This window comes from Diabrotica virgifera, chromosome 1 (genome assembly GCF_917563875.1).
Source record: "Diabrotica virgifera virgifera chromosome 1, PGI_DIABVI_V3a".
NCBI lineage: Eukaryota > Metazoa > Arthropoda > Insecta > Coleoptera > Chrysomelidae > Diabrotica > Diabrotica virgifera.
The window spans coordinates 100,605,104-100,624,281 of record NC_065443.1 but is presented as its reverse complement, the minus strand read 5'-3'; the positions used below and the strand labels follow the sequence as shown (position 1 = coordinate 100,624,281).

At 34.6% G+C, this 19,178-nt stretch overlaps 1 protein-coding gene across 1 annotated transcript in view; it reads left to right on the top strand.

Annotated features, from left to right (window-relative positions):
* LOC114349419 (exosome complex exonuclease RRP44) overlaps positions 1 to 19,178 on the top strand; it is a 39,232-nt gene that overhangs the window by 19,362 nt on the left and 692 nt on the right. The window contains exons 9-13 of the mRNA XM_028299792.2: positions 8,951 to 9,216; positions 11,162 to 11,405; positions 15,798 to 16,042; positions 16,341 to 16,485; positions 16,545 to 16,700. Coding sequence (XP_028155593.1) covers positions 8,951 to 9,216; positions 11,162 to 11,405; positions 15,798 to 16,042; positions 16,341 to 16,485; positions 16,545 to 16,700 — 1,056 coding nt within the window. The remainder of the gene's footprint in view (positions 1 to 8,950; positions 9,217 to 11,161; positions 11,406 to 15,797; positions 16,043 to 16,340; positions 16,486 to 16,544; positions 16,701 to 19,178) is intronic.

Genomic DNA, 19,178 nt, shown 5'->3' with positions numbered 1-19,178 from the left:
GAAGACCAGAGGTTTGGCGCACCCTGTATATGTTATAGTTTGTATAGACTAATTGAAGAATATTTACTCGTTAGTGTCTATACAGGGTGTTTCATTAATAATTGTCCATATAGTAACTGGAGAAACCTTAGCACAAAATACGAAGATTTAACCTAAAACATCTAAATAAAATGTGGTTCCTTACTGAGTTACAGGGTGTTTTATCTAAAAATTTAAAAACTATTTTTGCTCAGCATTTTAAAACTGTTCGACGTATCCTTTTCATACTTGGCAGGAAGTATAGGTACTGTACACACTACTAAATTATGTTAAACAAACGTTTCTGGCTATTACCAGAGGCGTACGACGGGGGAAAGTGAATGGTTGACCCTTCTGAAATCTACGCCACTGGCGAAATTGCCATTTTTGTTCAATTTTTGGATTCTCCAATACTTTCTATGAAAATAATATGCTCTTCATTCGTAACGATAAAGTCATTAGTTTTCGAGATCTTTGAAGTTAAAAATGAAACGACACGGTTTTTTTGATTAATGTATTGTGTCGCTTCATTTTTAATTTCAAATATCTCGAAAACTAATTATTTTATCGTTACGAATGAAGAGTATATTATTTACATAAAAAGTATTGCAAAATCAAAAATGTACACTAAAATAGCAATTTCGTCAGTGGCGTAGAATTTGGGAAGGGTCAACCAGCCACTATCCCCTGTCGTACGCATCTGGTAGTAGCTAGAAAAGTTTATTTATCTTAATTTAGTAGGTTTTACAGTACCTACATTTTCTACCAAGTATGATAAGGATACGCCAAATAGTTTTAAAGCACTGGGTACAAATAATTTTTAAATTTTAATTATATGAATCATATATCATAAATTAATCAAAATAACTGTGCCGTTTCATATTTAACTTGAAATATCTCGAAAACTAATGACTTTATCGTTACCAATGAAGACTATATTATATACGTAGAAAGTATTGGTGAATCTAAAAATGGCACTAAAATAGTAATTCCTCCAGTGGCGTAGAATTTGAGAAGGGTCAACCATTCACCATCCCCTGTCGTACGCCTCTGGTAGTAGCTAGAAACGTTTGTTTATCGTAATTTAGTAGGGTGTCTAGTAGTCGCACTTTTTGCCAAGTATGAAAGGGATACATCGAATAGTTTTAAAATGCTGAGCAAAAATAGTTTTTAAATTTTTAGATAAAACACCCTGTAACTCAGTAAGGAACCACATTTTATTTAGTTGTTTTAGGTTAAATCTTCGTATTTTTTGCTAAGGTTTCTCCAGTTACTACATGGACAATTATTAATGAAACACCCTGTATAGTTTTATTGGACACTACACTGGACTTAAATGTAGCTACAAATTTTGAGTACCTAAATTACAAAGTGATCATCAACAAATTAAGAAGTGGGATACCCTGTATATTTAAAAATAATTTTAAAATTTGTAGCGACCCATTTTTATGTGGATATTACTTTATTTGTATCTTTAAACAACTGAAATATCGAACTCTGGAGTACCACTTGATCAACCTGTATGCATAATAAACAAATAATAATTAAATAATGCTTTATAATGGATATCTGTGTTAACAAAATATCAAGTTTCTAAAATATCAGTTTCAAAACCTCGCTAAAATAACTATGTACCCGAAAATCAACAAAATTAAATTTTTTTTTTTTTTTTATTATATATTTTCATTTACAATCTGCTTCATCGAAGCTATAAGCAAATAGTTTGAATGTTAAATACATGAGGGAGAAGCTGCCCTGTGGCAACCCTCCTATTATAATTTTTTACATTTGATCACAATATGTATATATTTAATTTATTAAATCTGTTGGCCATAGTTTCTTCAGTCGTCTTGCGAATTCGGGAGGAGTGTTCAGCAGTCTTGCTTCATCATTTGGATGACTTCTCAGTCCATCAAGGTAGCTCTTTGTGATCCTTGGAATTTCTTCCTCTACCAAGGGTGTAGCTGAGTCCTCGTGTAGGGTTTTATTGCTTACATACCAGGGTGCGTTGAATATCATCCTCAATATTTTTGATTGGACTCTTTGTATTATCTTGATATTTGATGGCTTTGAGCATCCCCAGAGTTGAACACCATAGGTCCAAATTGGTTTTATCATAGTTTTATACAGGAGCAGTTTATTTTCAATATTGAGTTTTGATTTTCGACCAATAAGCCAGCTCATTTGTCGTATTTTGATGTTGATCTGGGTTTTCTTGGCTTGGATGTGCGGCTTCCATGTTAATCTTTTGTCAAGGGTTAGTCCCAAATATTTGACTTGTGTGCTGACTGGTAATTGTGTATCATTTAGTGTTATTGTTGGGCATACATCTCTTCGGTTTGTAAATGTAACTTGGGTTGACTTCGTTTCATTTACTTTCACCTTCCATTTGTTGAGCCATGTTCCCAATTGGTCAAGGTGGTTTTGCAGTTGTGCAGACGCGATAATAGGGTCCTCATTGACAGCGATTATGGTGGTGTCATCAGCGAATGTTGAGATTTGGGTTGTTTCAGTGGTTGGGATATCTGCGGTAAATAATAGGTAAAGGAGAGGGCCCAGGACACTACCCTGTGGTACACCTGATTTAATGGGAAAATATGTGGAAGTTGCTGTGTTATATTTTACTTGGAAGTAACGATCTTCAATGTAGGATTTCATGATTAGGTAGTAGGGGGTTGGAAGAATACATTTGAGTTTGTATAAAAGTCCAGTATGCCATACTCTATCAAATGCCTTTTCTGCATCTAAGAATGCCGCTGTGCAATATTTTTTTTCCTCAATAGCAGTAAGGATTTTTGTTATAATTCTATGAGTCTGTTGTGTTGTGGAGTGTCTCTCTCTAAAACCAAACTGGTGTGTGGGTATTTCTACATCTAGGTTAATGTCATTCTTCAGTATACCAAGTAGTAGTCTTTCGAAGATCTTAGACATTATCGGCAACAAGCTGATTGGCCGATAGGATGATGTTTTATTTGGAGGTTTACCCGGTTTGTGAATCATTATTATTTGCGCAAATTTCCATGTGATTGGGAAATATGTCAGTCTGATTGCACTATTGTATATTGTAGTTAGCATGACCAATGCTCTTCTCGGAAGATGTTTCAGTATTAATCCTGTTATTAGGTCAAATCCAGGTGCTTTGTGGTTATTGCATTTTTCTATTTCTAGTTTAACTTCTGATGTATTGAATGGTGTTATTGGAAGCGTCATAGGGCAAGCACTATCCAGGAAGTCTCTTATTAAGTTTCCATCATCATTATTCTCTACTTGGTGTTCTTTAAAAATACCAGCTAAGTATTCTGCAAATGCTGAAGCTTTTTCCTCGTCTGATCTTCCCCAAGTACCATCATCTTTCTTAATTGGCGAGTTGTGTTCTGTAGGTCTCTTTAAGTGTTTTGTTGCCTTCCATATTGAGTGATCTTCTTTAGACAAGGTACTAATGTAGTGTTCAAATGTGGCATTGCGTGCTTCATTTAGCGCTGTTTTTAATTGTCTGGTTAATCGATTATATTCGTGTTTGTCATTAATGTTGCGGCTTCTTTGCCATCTACCTCTTGCTCTTCGTTTTTCGACTATTAGTTGTCTAATATAATTCGAAGTGGTATTTTTGTTTTCTTGCTTTGGAGTTGATGGTGTAGCTCGATATGCAGCTTGCTGAATTTGACAGATGATGTGGTTTATAGCCTTATCTATGTCATCTTTTTCTTTGAGTCTGATTCCAAGATTTATATTCGTGTCAAGCTGGTACTTGAATTCACACCAATTAGTTTTAGGGGAAGTCAACTTGGGTATTTCAGGTCGTTTGATTATGTGGGTGCTGATTGTTGCTATGATTGGTGTGTGGTCAGACAAGAGATCCCAACTTGCTTCTATGTTTGTGTAGTTTGCTGCAATTCCTTTTAGGATAAAGAAGTCAAGTAGATCTGGTAGTCTATTTGTATCGGACGGCCAGTACGTTGGTTGTCCCGTCGATAAGTAGGTGCAGTTTGTGTTGTTGATGGCATCTAGTAGGCTTCTGCCTTTTGGTGTAATGAGTCGTGAACCCCAATTCGTATGCTTAGCATTCCAATCACCTCCAACAATGAATTTGTTACCTAGCTTGTTGAATAGTTCTTCGTATTCTTCAGTTGTGATTCGGAGGGCTATATATTGCAGCAATTTCGAAGTTCCAAGGCCTGGCATTTATATTAAGTATTGTTGCTTGTAGCTTATCTGTTTTATGTTCCGGCATTTGATGATGTTGTATATTGTTCCTTATAATTATTGCAGATCCTCCATGGGCTGTTCCATCTGGGTGACTAGTGTGGTAGACTGAGTATTGAGGTATTTTAATTACGCTTCTTTCTGTGAAATGCGTTTCGGATACAAAGAGGATGTCTATTATGTTGTCCTCTAGGAATTGGATTACTTCTGCTTTATGGTTTGCTAAACCATTTGCGTTCCATTCGGCTATTCGAACAGATCTAATGAATTTTATTAATTAATGTTGTTAGCGTGGTAAGGATCATGCTGTTTTGATTCATTAGTTGGGTGAACATTGCTTTAAATTCGTTTAAGAATAAGTTCATCTGAGACCCTATGTCAGCTACTTGATTTCCTGCTCTTACTGCTTGGGCATAGGATTGGGTTCCATTCTGTTGTTGGTACTGTGATTGTTGACTCTGATACTGTGAAGTTGGTGCTGGGTTAACATTTTGATGTGGGTTCTGATTATTATGGGTTGACTGATTTCCGCGTTGTCTATTATTTCTTACATTTTGCAAGTCCTTGTAAATTACGCAGCCTTTATAGTTTGCAGTGTGTTCTCCGTTACACAGGGCACATTTTGCTGGTGTATTTCTGGGTTTTGTACATTCTGGCGTTGGATGACTTCCTCCACATTTCACGCATGCGTAAGGTCTTGTACAATACGCTTTTGTGTGTCCATAACGTTGACAGCGCTGACACTGTGTTATATTTTTCTTTCTGTGAGGAGGTTCAAAGCTGACTTTCATATTGCCGATAGAATCCAGTGTATAGATGTGTTTGTTGTTTTCTTTCGGTTCTAGGTCCACATAGAACATTGACAGTGGTGATTTATTGACTCTGTGTAATACGTTAATGATATTACGGACAGTATGCCCTGATTTAGCTAGTTCACTTTTTATTTCTTCAACTGGCATCGAGTGGTGTAAATTTCTTATAACTACCCTATAAGCTCTATCTTGTTTTGCTTGGTATGTGTGGTGAACTATTTTGCTACTATTTAAATGCTGTATAAGTTTTCTGTATGACTCAATAGTTTTTGTGTTTATTTTTATTGTGTCATTTGGGAGAGCTTTCGACTGGTAGTCTTCTGCTTTAATGACTGTCGATAGGTTTTCAGTCATCTTTTTGATATCATTTACCCCATAGATAAATATAGGTGGAGGTTTAGGTGTTACTGGTGTGTTATTATTATCAGTTAGGTTTTCTAATGGTTCAAATCTGTTGTTTGTACTCACTTGCATTGTTGTTGTGTTATCATCTTTGGGGTTTGCTTTTCTTTTTTTTGTAATTTTTTTGACTGTTTGCCAATCATGGACATTTTCTATGGTTTCGTCGTCTTCATCGCTTGAGTTTTCCATGACAAGTTCCTCTCCACTGAGGATGTATTGGGAAGCATTTGATGTATTTGGTTGATCCATTTGAGGTGCAGGGAGGTTTTGGTTATATTGGTGATTATTGTTTGGGAATGGAGTAGGCGGGATATATTGGTTTGTTGTCTGTTGGCTGCTCGGGAATCCATAAAATGGGGGCGATATTACTGGAGGTTGTTGAGGCTGTGTATATATTTGGGGCACATTATACAAACCCCCATTTGGCACTTGATTTTGGTGGTACATTTCCTTAATATAGTACGCCACTGAGTTAAAAATTAATCACATAAATAGTAATTTAGAATTAATCACTCAAATCGTTTTTTAATTATTATTTCACTAATTACCATAAACTAGTCCCGGCCGATAGCCGAGACCGGCACAAAAACTTGGAACTTGGATCTCGAGAGCGATATGGTACGTCTTTACTGCTCGGAATCCAAATACACACACAAAATTAAATTAGCTACAAAATATTTTTTATTATTAAATATTATAATAACACAACTTTATCATTTCTCTATAATTCCTATAATTAAATTAGCCAAATTATATTAAAAATTTAAAATTAAAAAGTATTTCCTATAAAACTATGCTTAAGTTACGAATATGGGGAAAGTGCCATCATCCTTTAAAGGTGGGGTAACGCGGAAAGACGCATGAAGATCCAGTGGCGTACACTCACTTTTATTTCAACGTTAATTATATTATATTTTTTAAATATTATTTGTTAAAATTGGTCACAAGATATTTTTATTTAAAGGTTTTTACTGGCGTTTCGATCTCTATATCCAAAGACCGTTTTCAAATATATAAATAATGATATCTAACAATAAAACACTGACAACTTTTGTTTTCGTTACTTCCACAAAATTTATTTTTAAACTATGTAACTACAGCTGTTTCAGCAGAGTCCCTTTCTCAGGTGATTTATTTTACGATGTGTTGCATTTTAAAGTCTCTAACTGAATAGGCTGAGGAGTGGGGAGCTATTTGTCTCAAGTTGGTTATTCAGAATTATATCTGTATTTTTCATTTTATTAATTTCCATAGATTCTAATATATTCAATGGGATTAAGTTCGCAATGATAAGGTGGTAGACGTAGAACTTTGACACCATAATCTTTTGCAGTTTCATCCACAGCGTATTTCAGATATTCCATTTTCCTTAACCGTGCAATGTCAAGTAGCTGAATTTTGAGCATTGATTCTTCGTATGTAATTCCTTTTTCTGTAAGCCATTCTTGGATTCTCCCTTTCCGCCATGCCGTCGTCGGTAATTGTTCTAGTCTGCGGCTATGATATGGCGCATTGTCCATAACAACCACAGACCCAGGTTCCAATTTTGGTAAGATTGTCTTGAAACCATTGCTCAAATACTTCGGAAGTTATTTCTTCATGATAATCTCCTGTTTTCTTGACTCAAATAGAAGCAAACCATCATCAAGAAATCCTGTATCACTTCCTATATGGGTAATAATTAAACGCCGTCCCTTTCCTGATGGAACTTTCAATCCTGTAGACCAGCCTTCTATAAATGCTTCGCGTTTACTTTTGATATTTAAATCTTGCCAAACTTTTCCAACTGTATGACGTTAACATTTTCCGCCTCTTTTGCGGCTTTTCATTTTTGGAATCAAAATCAGAATTTGGCTGTGTCTCTTGGAACAACTTGGTTGTTCGTCCATTGTATTTTAATAATCATAGAATATAACTAAAAATTCACTATAAAACGATAAACTCCAATAACACTCAGTTTAATCACCACAAATTTCAACTCCACAAAATATAATCACAAAATGCAACACATGCACTACCACCAGAAGCAGAATATGACTGAAAATTCACTATAAAACGATAAACTCCAATAACACTTAGTTTAATCACTACAAAAATTCAACACATGCACTACCGCCAGAAGCAGAATATGACTAAAAATTCACTATAAAACGATAAACTCCAATAACACTCAGTTTAATCAGCACAAACTTCAACTTCGCAAAATATAATCACAAAATGCAACACATGCACTACCACCAGAAGCAGAATATGACTAAAAATTCACTTTAAAATAATTACATAAACTTATACCACACAAATTAAATCTAATCACAAAATACAACGATCCAACTCCCGCTAGAAACGCCAGTGTAAATGAACGCATATTTGAAACATATTGTAAGTTTGTTGCCGAGAACAAACTGGTTTTTTGTGGATTTCTTGTTTTATAGCTTGTGGCCGGCTGTGAGGGAACCCTGCAATATTTTGTAAGTTGCCAAATCATGTTTTTTGGTATTTTTATGACAGTAATAATCGTTGCGTGAGCTGCGTCTAAGAATTCAGGTTCTGTATGGCATGACCATAAATACTTCTTGTGAACAACAATCGGCTACACTGTATGACAGCCGGTGGGTAAGTTTTCTATAGAGAAGCACAAATAAATGTAGTAATTATACATTCTCTGATTTCTTATGAGGAAACGCAAATTGAACAGGTAGTTTTCGTGGGCTGCTGTGTAAATTTAAATTTGAGGATATTCTGCATTTAAACGATGAATCACTCTCCCGATATTCGTAAAAAAAGCATACATTCAAATATTGCGTGAAGGATCTTTACTACGTCATGCGCGAAAGCGACCGATTTTGGAACATTACGTGCCATACCTGTTTGCTACTGTATGTTTATGTTTATACAAGTGACTTGCTGTTGCGTTTAGTAAATTTCAATTTCCGACTTATTATCGACTTATTTCGTATGCTTTAAATGATGACACACGGGTAAAGATTCGCGGACTCAACTGTATGTGCATTTTGCACATAAACACGTTCATATTGACAACTGTTTCACTACAATTGGATGCAGTAGCGACATCTGCTTAAAACAATTCGAAGTTTTATTTCCTCCCCAGCAAATACGACGATTCGCTTAGCGAGTGCACAGTTCAATGCTTACTTTGGCTATATACTGTAACATTCTTTCATTTCGCCAGTTGGTCAGTTTGCTACTGTATGTTTATATGTGCATTTTGCACAGAAACACGTTCATGTTGACAACTGTTTCACTACAATAGGATGCAGTAGCGACATCTGCTTAAAACAATTCGAAGTTTTATTTCAGGAGAAATAAAACCTCTAATGTAATGGTACCAAGTTTCTGGTTACGCCTATTCGTGCTTTCTATTACTTGCAAACCAAACGAATGATGAATGAAAGAAGGCACGAGGAAGTCTAAAAGTTGCACCTCAATACCTGTCTATTCATCTAATATTTTTCATCATTCATATATTTTTTATTTAAGTTAGCAATTTGTTTTAGGTACCTGAACTTCTTAGTTCTAACTTGTGTTCATTGAGAGGTGGAGAAGAACGATTTGCTTTTTCGTGTATTTGGGAAATGGATAAAGAAGCAAATATTTTGAATACTCGTTTCCATAAAAGTATCATTAAATCTAAAGCGGCAATGACGTATGAAGAGGCGCAAATTATTATTGATGATAAGAGCAAAAACGACACCGTTGCATTTTCTTTACGAGGTCTCAATATGCTTGCTAAAATTTTAAAGAAACGAAGATTAGAAAAAGGGTATGTTATTATTTTTAATTCCAAATTAATTTATAAAATATTCCGTTTTACTTACATCAACATCATTAACAGTTTTGAGTCAACTGCTGAACATAGGCCACCCGTAAATAATTCCATTGTATCCGATCTTGAGCACCCTGAATCCAGTGCTTGATGTCGTCCGACTACCTTCTTGGAGGAGATATATAAAACAGATAGATGGGATAATGAACTGATGGAAACAAGGAAGAAAATGAGACCTGTTAATACAATACTTAATACAACTAGATAAGACCACTGGAGATAAATCGATATAAAAAGGACGATAAAGAGAGAAGCAGAAGGGCGCCAACTCAACAATGGTTGAGCTTTTTGAAGTAACGAATGAAGGAAATAAATGACACTGGAAAGAATCACCTGAAATACAAAATACTCAATACTAACCTTGTCTTGCTATATTATATTCTGGGGATACAGACTGAAATAAAACATCAACCTTACTACTTACAAATATATTATGTTATATATATTAACAATTTAACATATAACTCAAAAACAGAATAACAGTGGTAGTGGGTGGTGTAAAGGTCGAACAGGACCTAAGAGCCGATAACAAGCAAATAACCACTACACACTGTGCCAAGCAAAGGTATTAATATCACAATCAAATCAAAGTCCGTTAGAATAGCACAAAGTCCTTACAACTAAAAGTTAGTAATATTCCCTAAATTGAACTCGACTAAAGTGAGATACACGACAAGAACAGCTACGGTTACCAAAATATTAAGTATCTCACCTAGCAAAAATAATACTTATATAATGAGTTGGTCAGTGACTCTTTATATCCTATTTGAAAAAAACCATATTAGACATATTCCCTATTTAAAACCCTTGGCATAAATTTTAACGACCCTATTCCCTATCAAATTTTAATATGCAATTATTTATTATTATTTACCAAGATCTGGTTTTATTTATTTGAAAAAACTACTACTTATATTGAACAATACAAAGACCTAAAAAAACCTATCTATCAAGAAAAATATGTACCTAGTTTACTTGCTCGTATGCATACGAATAAGCTTACACTGGAAGCAAATATAGATTACCCAAAATATGTAATGAAAGTAAATAACACTTAGCTTTTATGACCACAACTTGTTAAAATTGACGTTGAAAGTCCGTAGGAATGAATATCCTCTTGGCACAGTAAAGCTGATTGGCTGCTGTGGTTATAACGTCCTGGGTAAAAATGCTGGTTGTAGTCAAATCAGGTATGGGGTATTATCCAACAAAAACAGCCAATTCTATGGATAAACCATAACAGAGTGGCTAGCAATCTAACTGGTTCATAATTAGATAATTCAAGTGATGTATTCAAGTGACGTAAAGTGATTTAAATTGACGGAATTGAAAAAAATAGCAGCACGCCGGCAGTATTATTTTCCTCTGTAGAAAAGTCCCAAGATATATCTACTTTTTGATTTATTTGTTTGCAATGGTATTGGCTGATGTATTGATTTCCTGTTAATTATATTTGTTTTATTTCCATCCCATATATTTTTTTCCAAATCCGCCACTTAACAATGAGAATTAATCTCAATATCGGCGTCTGCTTCAATCGATAGAGTTTGACCAACTATCGTTCGAATCGAGAAATCAATTCGGCTTGAGGTTTTCGCGTTTGCGCAGAGAAATATCGTTGTAAGATCGATCACGAGCGTCTCACAAGAAATTTCTTGAGGGGTATTTTTAATGGAATTTTATTGGAATTAAATTAATTAGTGGTGTAACCGCTACACACTCTGTAACAAAGCGGTAAATAGTTTAGGAGATATGGTGTCTTCTTGCCTAATACCCCTCTCTAAGAGAAATGTATTTAAGTCGCCTTAATATAATATCATATTGACATACATTCTCAATGTCGTTTTACTTACAGATTTTATTAAATGAAAATTTATTTTAGAGCCCTTGTTTTGGCGTCTCCTGAAGTGAAAATTCATATGGACTCTGAAACGATGGAACCACTAGATGTAGAAGTGAAAAAACTTTTCGAAACTAATTCGATGGTAGAAGAGTTCATGTTGTTGGCGAATATTAGCGTGGCAGAAAAAATTTTAGAAGATTTTCCCGAATGTGCAATGCTTAGAAGACATCCGACTCCACCTAGTACTAATTTTGATCCATTAATCAAAGCTGGAAAACATCTCGTAAGTATGAGTATTTATATTTCGTTTTGTGACATACAGTTTGTCAAACTTAGGAACAAATTTGAAAATCTTACAATCGCCATGTGGCGTTATGACCAGTATAAGATTTTCAAACTTGTTCTTGGGTAGGTTTGACAAACTGTAAATATACTTTAACAAATCAACCTGATAGAATAGCTTATTGACTCAACATCGTAGGTTTCATTAATAAATAAGAGATATTACAAAAATGTAAAAATATATAGCAAAAATATTGGAAGTACCACAGTTCTTCAAATTTCTTTAGTTATTTCGGCCTTTTGGCTGTGTAGGGGCACGTTTGATAGTTTTTGGGTGTTTAAACCCAAAATGGTTCTCTTACTTTACAATGCAGTGCTAATACCCAAAATAGTATATGTATGTATATCCGGTGTAGTAGCATAAAGTAGAGCAAATAGGAGCTGTAAACAAAGTTGAAAGATTAAGAAGCTTGATGCTGAAGGAGGCACTGCGATCAGGGCAGCACACCAATTGAAGACACATCTGTATTACCAGCTACCAGGGACCAGACATAGTCATTCACCGTTATTCGGATATCCGCTTTGGTATTGGTGCCGGGTTGAGAGAAATAACTCGTTACAAGGGATAGTCTCTAAGGAGACACATACATCTGGTATACAAATGGATCTAGGCCAGACTAAAGATCAGGAGCAGATTTTTAGTGCCAGAATGATGCAAAAAGGAACCTTCATTAGTCTAGACATCGTTAACCACCAATTACTAGTAAAAGTTTATGAAATGACCAAAGACTTCAGCTAAACATAACATGGTAAGAGAACGGTACAGAACCAAATTAGTTATGTTAATGACTTTATAAACCAGATGGTCCGAATATTATCCGGGTGCTTAAAACCGATTCTAGTTAATAATTTATGCCCGTTGATAGGAATTACTCCTCCAAGTATCATAAGGAAAGTAATTTATGAGACCGAGAAAAAGAAGCAAGAGCCACGCCATCCATATTTGGCCAGCGAAGACACTTATTAAGCTTTGAAGAGAACCGTTGGTTGCCGGTGCTTTAACAACAAAAAAAAGAGATTATACTACATCACATGGAGGTCTCTAAATAAACTCAGAACTCTCACGTCACGGTGTAGGTCAAACTTATAAAGATGGGGATATATAGAAGATGACAAGTGCGGCTGCGCTGAAGTGCAAAATCCCGACCATCTATTGGTGGTTTGCACGGACTTTACTTAGACTAATGATACGGGTATCCAAGTGGCGAAACATTGGCAGTATCGATTTTAAAGAAGTAATCGGGACACGGAAAGTAACTATTATTCTAGAGCGGTATGCGATTGTCTTTCTAGCGGAGATCACCGCCATATTAAGTTAAGGTTACTCTAAGCCTGAAAGAGCTCAGTGCTAAGGACATACATATTAGTGTCTGTTCCGTCAGTGAGTCAGGCTTGCATCTCAGAGGATAACCTCGCACAGTGCAAAGAGGTTCTAAAGTGATTGACGCAGCATACTCAAGTCCGCCTTCTCTGGCGAGCCCGCCACACTGACATCAGAGGCTATGACGTAGCAGACATACTGACAGCACTGGGTATTTTGCTAACTATAATGACCGAAACGATTTGTGGGACTATAGTATGGTATAGTTAGACCCAAACCCAGACATCCAAAGTGAAAGTTATCCTCCAACACCAAATTGTTCTATATGGTCCACATAATGTTCAGAAAAAAGTCACACCATTTTCAGCGTCGGGTTTGGGGGGGGGAGAGGGGGGAGAAATCTGCAAATTCGTAGTTTTTTAAGTTTTTCGTCAATATTTCTAAAACTAAGCGGTTTAGCATGAACAACCCTCTACACAAAATTGTTCTACATTAAATTTGAAATAAAAAAGGCCCTATGCATAACCCTTCTAAAATGAATGGTTCCAAAGTTACGGAGGTAGTATAGTATACTTGGTCCAAAAAAAAGGCCTAACCCAGACATCCAAAGTAAAAGTTTTCCTTCAACACCAAATTGTTCTATATGGTCCACATATTGTTCAGTAAAAAGTTACACCATTTTGAGCGTCCGGTTTGGGGGGGAGATGGGGGAGAAGTCGGTAAATTAGTAGTTTTTTTACGTTTTTCGTCAGTATTTCTAAAACTATGGTTTAACGTAAAAAATGTTCTATAGAAAAATGTTATACATAAAATTTAAAACAAAAAAGGTTCTATACATAATTGTTATAAAATCAACAGTTCCAGAGTTACGGAGGGTGAAAAGTGGAGGTTTTCGATACTTTTTATATTTACCGATTTCTCCCCCCTCTTCCCCCCAAACCAGACGCTCAAAATGGTGTGACTTTTTTTCTGAACATTATGTGAACCATATAGAAAAATTTGGTGTTGGAGGATAACTTTCCCAATATTGCCCAAAAAATATAAAAAGTATCGAAAACCTCGACTTTCACCCTCCGTAACTCTGGAACCGTTGATTTTATAACAATTATGTATAGAACATTTTTTGTTTTAAATTTCATGTAGAACATTTTTGTATATAACATTGTTTACGCTAAAGCATAGTTTTAGAAATATTGACGAAAAACGTAAAAAAAACTACTAATTTACCGGCTTCTCTCCCATCTCCCTCCCAAACCGGACGCTCAAAATGGTGTAACTTTTTACTGAACAATATGTGGACCATATAGAACATTTTGGTGTTGGAGGAAAACTTTTACTTTGGATGTTTGGGTTAGGCCTTTTTTTGGACAAGTTATACTATACTACCTCCGTAACTTTGGAACCATTCATTTTAGAAAGATTATGCATAGGACCTTTTTTATTTCAAATTTAATGTAGAATAATTTTGTATAGAAGGTTGTTCATGCTAAACCGCATAGTTTTAGAAATATTGGCGAAAAACTTAAAAAACTACGAATTTACCGATTTTTCCCCCTCTCCCCCCCAAACCCGACGCTCAAAATGGTGTGACTTTTTTCTGGACATTGTGTGGACCATATAAAACAATTTGGTGTTGAAGAATAACTTTCACTTTGGATGTCTGGGTTATGCCATCTTTTGGATCAACTATACTATACTACTATCGATGTCCTAGGTTTAGACCTTCATTCATGGATGGATCGGTAAATAACAGGAATTATTGGGATATAACCAGCGGCTGCGGACATGATTGGTTCGGCGTCAAATAATGAGTGGAAGGAAAAATTGACCAATGGCACAAAAAAAACTCTTATTTTTTTTAGGCTTGTGTAGATTTTTATGTAATTCTAAATCTGTAAATATAATAAGAATTAGAAAGGCAAAGTTTCAATCCTAATAGCGACATTAATAATATTGAAAAATATTAAAAATATTACTAAAAGATTTTTAAATTGAAAACTTATTGGTCCATTTCCCTGGTGACACCTCCAAGGCTTCTACAATATGCAAGCCAGATGGATGCTGCAGTGAAGACAAAAGGGAAGGAATTCTACACTATGCAATTCACAACCCCCGTCTGCAGCTTGGTAAAGTTCCAACTGAAAATGGACCTAGTTACTCTATAGGAGTAATACTAATATAAAAATGTATACCATTTTTATTCAGTTGCAATGCGAAGGCAAAACAATCTTATTTTTTACTTAGAATAGATTCAGAGTGCTGCACTGCGCTCCGTATTCTAAGTGAAAAATAAGATTTTTTTGCCTTCGCATTGCAACTGAATAAAAATGGTATACATTTTTATTTTTATATTAGTATTACTCCTATCCAGTTGCCGCAACTGGATGCAAGCCGCACAAAACAGAGAAAGATGGAAAGAGCTGAGGGGGACCTATGTCCAGCAGTGGACGCGTACGGGTTGATGATGATGATGATGATTACTCCTATAGAGTAACTAGGTCCATTTTCCGTTGGAACTTTACCAAGCTGCAGACGGGGGTTGTGAATTGCATAGTGTAGAATTCCTTCCCTTTTGTCTTCACTGCAGCATCCATCTGGCTTGCATATTGTAGAAGCTTTGGCGGTGTCACCAGGGAAATGGACCAATAAGTTTTCAATTTAAAAATCTTTTAGTAATATTTTTCATTATTCATGGCGCTATTAGGATTGAAACTTTGCCTTTCAATTGCCAGATGACGCTAGTCACCTAATCCATTCACGTCAGTTGCGGTGTGGGGGATAAACTCTCGGTGTTGGTCACTTAGAGTATGGAGCAGCAGGCCTACGTCTCTTCGATGAGACTCCAACAAGAGTCGAAAATCGTCGATTCAGAGTGCTGGACTGCGCTCCGTATTCTAAGTGAAAAATAAGATTGTTTTGCCTTCGGATTGCAACTGAATAAAAATGGTATACATTTTTATTTTTATTATAAGAATTATTTTTAAATAATATTTATTAAGCGATCTTTTTTAGGGTTTCGACATTAATATAGAGACCGGCAAAAAATTAGCAGAATCTTTAGATGCCGCTGTAAAATCAGACAACATCTATATGAACACTATGCTAAGGATACTAGCTACACGATGCATGTTACAAGCCGTGTATTTTGCTAGTGGAACTCTACAGAAAAATGAATTCTTTCATTACGGTTTAGCGGTGCCACTTTATACACATTTTACTTCTCCGATCAGAAGATATGCTGATATTATAGTTCACAGGTATGTATTTTCACCGTTTATATACATATATGATTTCTTATTTTCTGTAATCCAAAAACATAAGTTGGTTGTGCTGGACATCGAAGTAAAAAGCGAAACTAAACCAAAATATCGGAAGAGATCACAAAAAATCTAGTAATGGATGTTAGAAGATAAGAAAGAAGCTCTATTTACGGCAAAAATAACAGAAAAAATGTACTGAAACATGAAAGAATACAATTTGTAGAATTGTGCGTCTATGAAAACAGCATTACGAATTTTGGATTTAGTGTGCTCAATTATTAAATTATGTTTACAGGCTACTTGCAGTGTCTTGTGGATCAGATGCTACTTATCCAGACTTATTGGATAAACAGAAAACCGGCAATTTATGTCAGAACTTGAACTACAGAAACAGAATGGCCCAATATGCAGGAAGAGCATCAGTAGCATTTAATACCCACGTAAGTAATAATAATTCCATTTGTTTTAGATACATTATATAAAAATATTACTTTTTTAGTTGTTTTTCAAAGGTAAAATCCAAGATGAAGACGGCTATGTACTTTATGTAAGAAAGAATGCATTGCAAATACTCATTCCAAAGTATGGCTTAGAAAGTACGTTGTTTTTAGCCCGAAAAGGAGAAACTTCAAATATTTTCGAGTACAACGAAGATGTAAGTTGTGCACATATTACATTAGGTTGAATAGTTTGTAAAAACGTAGAATATTGTAATTTAACCTTAAACTTCTTGTATATTATTTAATAATAGCCGTCAATGTTTAATACATATACCTTGTTTTTAAACCAGGAAGCGTAAACCCAAAAGACAGATTCGCACCCAATAATGTCACTAAAAAAATCACCAAATACATCTTGTTTTTTGGTTAATTATGTCGGCCTTCGACGGTAATCCATAAATATTATATTATACTAATACGTCGCTAAAGAGTTCTAAAAACAACTGTTTTGAAGTTATACTTCTTTAGGCACGAGGGTGAATTTTTACATTCCCTGGCGCATGCGCACACCGACAGTATATTAGTCAATTATCGTTATATATGACAGTATATTTAGTCGCTCAAACGTTATACAGGATCGTATTGGGTGTTAAAATCATCTGTCAATAATTGTTGGAGATGATGGATCAACAAAAATGTTGTGTATATTAGTTTTTATTGTTGTGATGGCAGAGAAAAAAGCAAGTTTATAATTGTAGTGACTTTTTAAATAGTTTTTAAAAGCGAGAGGTACGTAATAATTGTAAATGTTTCAGTATCCTAATAAAATTACATAGGTACCTACCTATTTGGAAAATTTAAAATGAATAAATCAGAATAGCATGTAATGCTTTGATTTACATAATTTGATTACCATCAAAATTTCTGTCAATATTCACCTAATATACAGGGTGTTTCATTAATAATTGTCCATATAGTAACTGGAGAAACCTTAGCACAAAATACGAAGATTTAACCCAAAACTCTTAAATAAAATGTGGTTCCTTACTGAGTTACAGGGTGTTTTATCAAAAAATTTAAAAACTAGTTTTGCTCAGCATTTTAAAACTATTCGACGTATCCTTTTCATACTTGGCAGGAAGTATAAGTACTATACAAACTACTAAATTATGTTAAACAGACGTTTCTGTCTATTACCAGAGTCGTACAACGGGGGAAGTGAATGGTTGACCCTTTCCAAATTCTACGCCACTGGCTAAATTGCTATTTTAGTTCAATTTTTGGATTCTCCGATACTTTACATGAAAATACTCTTCATTCGTAGCGATAAAGTCATTAGTTTTCGAGATCTTTGAAGTTAAAAATGAAACGACACGGTTATTTTGATTAATGTATTGTGTTACTTCAATTTTCATTTCAAATATCTCGAAAACTAATCATTTTATCGTTACGAATCAAGAGTATATTATTTACGTAAAAAGTATCGAAAAATATAAAAAAATAGACTAAAATAGCAATTTCGTCAGTGGCGTAGAATTTGGGAAGGGTCAACCTGCCACTATCCCCTGTCTACGCCTCTGGTAGTATCTAGAAACATTTATTTATCTTAATTTAGTAGGGTGTATAGTACCTACACTTTCTGCCAAGTATGATAAGGATACGCCAAATAGTTTTAAAGTACTGGGTACAAATAATTTTTAAATTTTAATCATATGAATCATACGATAAATTAATCAAAATAACTGTGCCGTTTCTTATTTAACTTCAAATATCTCGAAAAATAATGACTTTATCGTTACGAATGAGGCATATTATTTACGTAAAAAGTATTGGAGCATCTAAAAACGGCACTAAAATAGTAATTCCTCCAGTGGCGTAGAATTTGAGAAGGGTCAATCATTTACTATCCCCTGCCGCACGCCTCTGGTAGTAGCTAGAAACGTTTATCATAATTTAGTAGGGTGTATAGTAGTCGCACTTTCTGCCAAGTATGAAAAAGATACGTCGAATAGTTTTAAAATACTGGGCAAAAATAGTTTTTAAATTTTTAGATAAAACACCCTGTAACTCAGTAAGGAACCACATTTTATTTGAGTGTTTTAGGTTAAATCTTCGTATTTTGTGCTGAGGTTTCTCCAGATACTATATGGACAATTATTAATGAAACACCCTGTATTGCTTTCTTACTCTATGTTTTGTCGTATTTTAATATTTCAATATTCTACAAAAATCAAAATAATTTGGTTAAATTCAGAACTGTCAACAGTTTAAACCGTTTAGTTAGTCGAGCTTCCCACATGATGCATATGTCTCCGTGGGTAAAAGTGTAAGATGAATGGATTCCAATACTAACTGCGCAAACATAAGCGGGTTCGAACCCCAATAGAAACTTTTATTTTTTTGTTTTTTTTATACATTTTATGATTGTAAGTATATTTATTATATAATTTTTTTTTTCAGAAAATACTTATTTAGTTAAAAAATTTTTCTACAATTATTGTTCAGAAATCATTTGTGGCATTTATCAATGTGTTTGTGTGTGTTTTATTCTTTTATTTTTTTAATTTTTGGTACTGTTTTAATAATAATTTTTGAAAAGTAGTAAGCATTAAAATTAGTTTATTATTTAAATAAAATATAAATAAACTGTTTAAAGTATATTAATTTCGTTGAAATCATATAATAGAAGTATA